Raw genomic sequence first — 8,490 nt, 5'->3', positions numbered from 1 at the left:
ACTGGCTGTTTATCACGGAGAGCAGTCTGATGGTTTATGAGTACTGGAGTGATCTAGAAATTCTAAGCTGACCCAGAGATCAGGTATATTTTTTGTGCAAGAGCACATCAGGGCCGACTTAAGTTGAGAAGAAATATGGCAAATAAGAACGAAGCACTCGTAGAGAATCAAGAGGTGAACTGGCCAGCGCAAGATCCTGGTTTTTTTGTCGCTGATCGCAACATTTCAATAAGAAACTATGCGGCATTGAATTTCTATAACTTCTCGCCTGGAATTTTAAGACCCACGATTGTGGAGAATGTAAGTTTTGAGATGAGACCAATTATGCTTGAAAGGATTTAGAATGCGGGACAATTCGGAGGTTTACAAGGAGAAAACCCGCATGTTCATTTGACTAGCTTTGTAGACATGTGTAGTGCATTCTCCATACCTGGTGTGACTCTAGAAGGACTTAGATTATATCTTTTCTCGTATACACTGCGGGATGAAGCAAAGAGGAGGGCTCAGTCGTTAGAGCCAGATGAGATTAATGCATGGGATCAGTTGGTTGAAAGGTTTATGAATAGATTTTTCCCTCCAGCCGTCAACGCAAGGAGACAGAGGGATGTGTTGAATTTCGAATAGAAGGGTTATGAAACTTTGAGCACCGCCTGGGTGCGATTCAGACAATTAGTGAAGAGTTGTTCGTATATCGGGATTCCCGATTGCATTCTGATGGAGACTTTTTACAATGGCTTGGATCAACCAACGCAAGTAGTTGTTGATGCCTCCGCAGGAGAAGGATTGATGGACAGGTCGTATACGGAAGCAAAGAGCATCTTAGATTGCATTTCGCGAAATTCAGATGAATGGTTAGATACTGGGCTTGAGGAAAGAGGTTTAGAGCAAGAAAGAGCAGAAGGTGTTGTTGTACCAACTGATACAATGAACACCCTGATAGACCAGATGACCACAATGACCTCGCTCCTTCAAACTATGGCTAATCAGCAAAGACATCTCTCTCATGAATCAGCGCAAGTCAATGCGTTGACACACGTGGCCGCAATGAATTGCGTTCAATGTGGAGAGGGACATTTAGCGGAAGTCTACCCGTGGAATCAGCAATTCGTATACTCTATCTACAATGATCCGTTCGGCAACACCTACAACCCTGGTTGGCAGAATCACCTAACTTTCAGTTGGGACGAGAATCACAACCAGGGGAGCCAAAGTGATCATCAGAACAATTATCAAGGGAATCGAGGCAATCCTCCGGTCTTCATTAATCAGGATCACAGCTCAGGTAATTTTCAAATTATACAACCCTATGACCAACCATTCTTTTCGGACAGCTCTTACAGTACCTCTTCTCTGGAAACATTGTTGAAACATTATATCGAGAATAGCGAGGCAATTAGGCAATCACATGCTTCTTCCCTTAGAGTGCTAGAGGAGCAGGTTGAACAACTTGCGATTGAACTTAAGAATAAAACACATGGTATGCTGCCCAGTAGTTCGGGAGTATCGGAGCCACGTGATAAAGAACAATGTCAAGCAGTGACATTGAGAAGTGGTAAAACAACAGTCCCCGTGCCACCTGTACCAGATTCAATGTCAAGACCAGTAGATTTAACCACCACGATGACCAGTCAACCATTAATGACAGAATCACCAATTCAGAAGTAAGTACATCTACAAGGGAGAATCTCAACAAGACTTGAATTCAAAATCAACGCAACCTCCAGTTACTAAAACACAGCAAGCACAGGACCTCAATGAACAACCAATTGAACAGGAAGTACGATAGGATCATCCACCTTTCCCGTCCAGACTGAAGAAGAAAGATGAAAGTAAGCAATTTCAGAGGTTCCTGGATGTTCTCCGACAACTACACATCAATATTCCCTTAATAGAATCTCTGGAACAGATGTCGAGCTATGTGAAATTCCTCAAGGATATACTTGCTAACAAAAGAAAGATCGGGGAAAATGAAACTGTTACGTTAACATATGAATGCAGTGCGCTGTTTCAAAACAACATCCCCACCAAAATGAAAGATCCTGGGAGTTTCACATTGCTCTGCTCAATAGGAGGGAAGAAGGTCGGAAATGCACTGTGTGATTTAGGGGCAAGTATAAACTTAATGCCCTTGTCGATCTTCAAGAAGCTAAATATCGGCAATGCAAGACCAACCACAATTACATTGCAGTTGGCCAATAGATCGATAATGCATCCCGAGGGCAAGATAGAGGATGTACTCCTGCAAGTAGATAAGTTCATCTTCCTTGTTGACTTTATCATATTAGATTATGAAGCTGACAGAGAGGTGCCTATCATCTTGGGTCACTCATTTCTTGCAACAGGGTGAGCCCTGATCGATGTACAGAAGGGAGAACTTACCATCAGGGTAGACGATCAGCAAGTTAAATTCAACGTTCTCAATGTGTTTAAATACCCGAGTGATATGGATAATTGTCAATATGACGAGGAATTGTAGGAAGAACCTTGGTACGAACCCCTAGAAGAGTTGGAGGAAGAAGATTTTGGAATCGGCAAAATGTGGGAGGAGAATTGCGTCGCAATTCAAATTGAGTTAGATTTTGAAACAATCAAGTTATCTGAACGAACAACACAACACACTAAGCCATCCTTAGAAGAACCACCCATGCTAGAGTTAAAGTCGTTGCCTGTGCACCTTAGATATGCTTATTTAGGAGGCAATAACACGTTACCAGTTATTATATCTGCCTCCCTGAGTAAAGAGAAGAAGGATGCACTTATCCAGATCCTGAAAAATAATGCAAAAGCCTTGGGATGGACCTTGGCGGATATTCGGGGGATCATTCCTTCGTATTGCATGCATTAGATTCGTCTTGAGGAAGGGAAAATGGGATCTATAGAGAGGCAACTCGTTTGAACCATGCATGAGGGAGGTTATAAAGAAAGAAATAGTGAAGTGGCTGGATGCAGATGTCATTTACCCTATATCAGATAGCAGTTGGGTGAGCCCAATGCAGTGCGTTCTGAAGAAAGGGGGAATGACAGTCGTCATCAACAGTAAGAATGAGTTAATTCCCACAAGGACAACTACAGGGTGGAGAATCTGTATGGATTACCGCAAATTAAATCTGACCACTAAAAAGGACCACTTTCCATTCTTATTTATTGATCAGATGTTGGACCGACTTGCTGGGAATGAATTCTTCTAATTTCTTGACGGATACTCAGGGTAAAACCAAATTGCAATTGCGCTGGAGGATCAAGATAAGACAACCTTCACGTGCCCATTTGGCACGTTTGCATTCCATCGTATGCCGTTTGGACTCTACAATGCACCAGGTACTTTTCGACGATGTATGATGGCGATATTTTTAGATTTCTTAGAGATGTCAGTCGAGGTATTTATGGATGATTTTTCAGTTTTCGACAATACTTATGACTCCTGTTTATCTAATCTTAAGAAAGTCTTGAAGAGATGTGTGGAATCTAATCTTGTTCTGAACTGGGAGAAATGCCACTTTATGGTTGAAGAAGGAATTGTGCTAGGTCACAAAATATGGAAGGCAGGATTGGAAGTCGATCAGGCGAAAATCGACATAATTTCCAAGCTACCACCACAAGTCAACGTGAAAACGCTTACGAGTTTTCTGAGACATGTGGGGTTTTATCAAAGATTTATTCGCAACTTCTCTTAGATCGCAAGGCCCCTAAGTGTGCTTCTTGAGGCTGGTCATGAATATGACTTTGTTGATGCGTACACTGAAGCATTCCACACATTGAAAGATGCACTCATCACTGCACCCATTCTGATTACGCCGAATTGGACGCCACCGTTTGCATTGATGTGTGATGCCAGTGGATATGCAGTGGGCACAGTTTTGAGTCAGCGCAAGGACAAGGTATTGCATCCTATCTATTATGCTAGCAAAACATTGAATGATGCGCAAGAGAATTATACAACCACGGAAAAAGAAATGCTCGCGGTGGTATTTGCACTGGAGAAATTTCGATAGTACTTAATCGGAACAAACGTTGTGGTGTATACTGATCATTCTGCGATCAAATATCTTTTGACTAAGAAGGATGCGAAACCAAGACTGATACGATGGGTGTTACTCCTGCAAGAATTTGACCTAGAAATCAAGGACCGGAAAGGAACCGAGAACCAAGTCACTGATCATCTGTCAAGATTGGAATTACGAGGTTTAGGAGAAAGAAAAAGACATTGAAGAAAGATTCCCTGATGAGTTACTGATGTTGGTAGGTATTAATGTTCAATGGTATGCGGACATTGTAAACTTCATCGTTTGCAGCCAAGTACCAGAAGACTATACTTACCAGTAGAAGAAGAAGTTGAGACATGACGTCAAGTTTTATTTCTGGGATGATCCCTTCTTGTATCGACTTAGATTTGATCACATTTTGCGTCGATGCGTTCCTGAGCATGAAGTCAAGCACATTCTGGAGCTTTGTCATGAGTCCCCTTATGGAGGACATTTTAGAGGGCAGCGGACTGCCGCAAAGATCCTACAGAGTGGCTATTTCTGGCCAACACTATTTAAAGATGCCCATGCTCATGTTATGCAGTGCGATAGATGCCAGAGAAGGGGAACATGTCTAGAAGAAATGAAATGCCTTTGACGTCAATCATGGAGATTGAATTATTTGATGTGTGGGGAATCGACCTTATGGGCCCATTTCCACCATCAGAAGGTCATCAATACATCATAGTCGCGATTGACTATGTATCGAAGTGGGTTGAGGCCGTCGCATGTGCTAAGAACGATGCGACCACGGTGGCGAAATTTCTCAAGAAGAATATCTTTGCCCGATATGGGACGCCCCGAGCTTTAATCAGCGATGAAGGCTCACATTTCATCAACCGCATAATCACCAACCTGTTGACTAAATTTAACGTCAGCCATAGAGTTACAACCGCTTATCACCCACAAACTAATGGGCAGGCAGAGATTTTTAACAGAGAGATCAAAACTATCTTGGAGAAGGTAGTCAGTACCTCCAGGAAGGATTGGTCACCCAAGCTTGATGAAGTGCCTGTCTCTTATACACATCTAGATGTGTATAAGAGACAGCTTATGACGGTATGCGTTAATGTCCCATGTTATGCGGATATTGTAAACTTCATAGTTTGCGGTCAAGTACCAGAAGACTATACATACCAATAGAAGAAAAAGTTGAGACATGACGTCAAGTTTTATTTCTGGGATGATCCCTTCTTGTATCGACTTAGATTTGATCACATTTTGCGTCGATGCGTTCCTGAGCATGAAGTCAAGCACATTCTGGAGCTTTGTCATGAGTCCCCTTATGGAGGACATTTTAGAGGGCAGCGGACTGCCGCAAAGATCATAAACCTGTCTCTTATACACATCTAGATGTGTATAAGAGACAGATCTATGTTTACTTGCTTTCTTTACAGCTTTCATTTACTGCTTTCTAAATTGCGTTATTTACTGCATATTAGAATTAGCCTTTAGTGCTTTATGTATTTCCATGTCATGTTTAATTTCATTAATTTGTATGCATTAGTAGCATTGTTCTTAAAATTTTTGTGAATGACTGAATAAAACAGTGAACACCGCAAAGTCTTTTCGACTTGCGTTAGTGATGAATTAAAAAGGAAAAATAACAATTGGTATGCAACGCGATGATGGGTGCATTTTGTGATAACAAGATACGCTTTGCGTCCATTATACCTAAATGCATTGCATTGAGGAGTGTGTTGCACTCGTATGTATTGTTAGCCCATCCTTAGCAAAAATGCACTATGTTGAGGTAGTGTTGCGCTGGTAGAAATACCGTGCGCCTGTCCTCTAAAAATGCGTTGAGTTAAGGGGTGTGATGCGATGACACATGTGTTGTTGCCCGTCCTCTGCACATATGCATTTGTGTTAATGAAAGCGTGGTGTTAATTTTTAACATTACACCCATCTGAATCAAATACAAAAATAATTTCATTCATTATTTTTCTATGTATAGAAGCTGATTACTTGATTCCTTATACATACTTCATATTTGGTATTGCGTTAATTGTAATTCCTTGTATACTTTGTTAATTTTTAATACAACTAAGTAGCAATTCTTTCAAGTACGCAATAGCCTCTTCTTATCATCCTTTGTCAATTTTGCGATGTTCTATATCTTTTACTTTGCGTTACTTATTGTGCTGCCATGATGTATAATATGTATACACTTAGTAACATTTCCCATACTTTTATTTTCTGGCTAACACTTAGTTAATTCGTAGCTATAACAATACTTTATCTTTTATCCTTCAAAATTCTGCTCAAACCTTCTTTTCAAAATTTTGTCTAAGTGTTTGTCTATTCTGTCCAAACAATGCAATGAAGACCTTGCGCATCTCTAAATTTGGGGGTGGGGAAGGTCTGAGCAGATGTGGTCATTAAGAAAAATTCATTCATTATTAAAAAAATAATAACAAAAAATAAATTTTCATATAAACTCCAATGTCAGCACAAGGAAAACTCCAAAAACAATCCCTACTTGATAAGAGTTAAGTTGTAAAAGGAACCTGCTCGTAGTTGGATGTTCGCATAACACCCGTGGAAGCAAGTCAAAACGAAGGTGGGTTTCCAAGAACGACGCAATATGGAAAGAGAAAAATGAGAAAAAGAAGAAAAATAAAAGAAACAAGAGACAACTTCTATGAAATTCAAGAGCTAAAGCTGAGATTGGCACACAACCGTAGTTGGATGTTCGCATGACACCCATGGGAACAAGCCAAAACAAAGGGTGTAACTATGATCAACAGTCTCTAATAAATGACGCAAAGTTTGACCACCGTATCCAAACGCATCAAGTTGATTTGACAAGAAGAGGTAAACATTCTTTTTAAAACTAGAAACGCATTTTTGAGCAGAAATTTGTGGTATAGAAGAATAAAGTAGGACTTGTTATGAATTATCAAGGATAGAAAGAAATTGTGCTGTTAAGTAATGTTGCCTAGGTGGAGCATTCGGAGCAACCAATCGACGCAAAAATTTAGGATAGGAATTGAGCAATATTGCCTTAGTAGAAGATATGCTTAAAGACAAGCATATATCTAAATTTGGGGGTGTGATAACTTGTAGAAATACAAGTTATTTATACTGTTTTATTTAGATATTGCGACCAAAAGAAAGGAAAGTTGCGTCGATTGTATAGAAATTGGCTAAGAAATGTGAGAATTATAAATTGTCATCAATACACCCTTTGACATCATTGTGATGGTAGAAAAGAATGTTTCAAGTCCGTTTTGCAAGAAATCAAGTCATCACATGCGTTAATGGCTCAAAGATAAACGGAACAATGCATCTACGTCCTATTGCGCCCATCACTCAATAATGAAGAGACGATCAATGAAATAACGGCGCATACGCAATCGATCAAGAGCTAAGCGATCAACGCAAATTCAACCGCATGCGGTAATAAAAAATAATACCGCATGCCGGAAAACGATCGAAGATGTGAAGAGCAACGCAGTTGCGGAGGATTCTGACGCTTGTACAGCTGACCGTTGTACATTTCGGACGGGATGGATTGCGTAACAGAAGGAATATTCACTCCACCATTTCAGGAACTGCCTTAACAATAAAGTGGGAACCACAATGCAAAGAGTCAAGCTTCACCTATAAATAGCCTCTGAAAAATCACTGAGAGGTATGCTTGAATACTGAGAAAAGTGTATATATACTGATCTGAGAGAGACTGGTTGAGCGACTAATCAGAGTAGATCAGGGAAGAATTAAGAGACAATGTTGAGAGATGAGTCTCTGGGCAAAGAATCCTTCCAATCCCTGCCATCGAAGCTCTATACAAAGGTCACCTCTATTAGACGAGCAAGCCTGAGAAGGAAGCTCTTCTGTTCATCCATTCCACACGCCGGCAATTAAAACCACCGTCCAGATCTGTGCCAAGACGTTGACACTCTTCTGTATTTCTTTCTATCTCTTTATCATCACTTGTATTCATCTTCGTAGTCTATCATTCACACCATGTATCAGACGTTTAATCTTAGTATTGAATGTTATGATCATTTCTCTGTCTATTTCCGTTCACCCATAATTCATTTTCTCCATGACGTTTTCTTAATCCCATGGGTAATTAGAAAGAATTAAGCAAGTAAATTAATTGGGTTAAGGAAATAATTAAGTTTAGTCAAGGCATGCTAGACGACATCTTTACCTATGAGAGCAGAAGTGAAGATGCTATTCCGCCTATTGAGAGAGGGTTGAAAGAATGCATTAACTAAAGCAAGAAGTACTTCCAGAGATGGAAGCAACCTTACATTCACCACATTCATCCCTGTTTCACCATAGAGATATGGGAACGCGACCGATCACCGAGCGATGTACGCCAAGGGAAAGCAGAACCTTAGTTACATCTTTAATGCAATTAACAAACTTGCCTTGTTTGTTCCCCTTTTGATTCATCCATAAAAATTTGCCATCGCATACCACGATCCTTTGTATAAACTTCACAGTCAGTCTC

At 40.4% G+C, this 8,490-nt stretch overlaps 1 protein-coding gene across 1 annotated transcript; it reads left to right on the top strand.

The window, feature by feature from the left end:
• Positions 1 to 408: 408 nt before the first annotated feature.
• On the top strand, positions 409 to 4,323 carry LOC120077408. Its single transcript, XM_039031291.1, has 6 exons — positions 409 to 554; positions 666 to 1,661; positions 1,999 to 2,343; positions 3,153 to 3,318; positions 3,675 to 3,878; positions 4,189 to 4,323. The coding sequence occupies exons 1-6, from the start codon at positions 409 to 411 to the stop codon at positions 4,321 to 4,323; spliced, it is 1,992 nt and encodes a 663-aa protein (XP_038887219.1).
• Positions 4,324 to 8,490: the final 4,167 nt, after the last annotated feature.

This window comes from Benincasa hispida, chromosome 5 (genome assembly GCF_009727055.1).
Source record: "Benincasa hispida cultivar B227 chromosome 5, ASM972705v1, whole genome shotgun sequence".
NCBI classification, from domain to species: domain Eukaryota; kingdom Viridiplantae; phylum Streptophyta; class Magnoliopsida; order Cucurbitales; family Cucurbitaceae; genus Benincasa; species Benincasa hispida.
The sequence above is the reverse complement of the archived record's forward strand: the minus strand, read 5'-3'. Positions and strand labels throughout refer to the sequence as shown.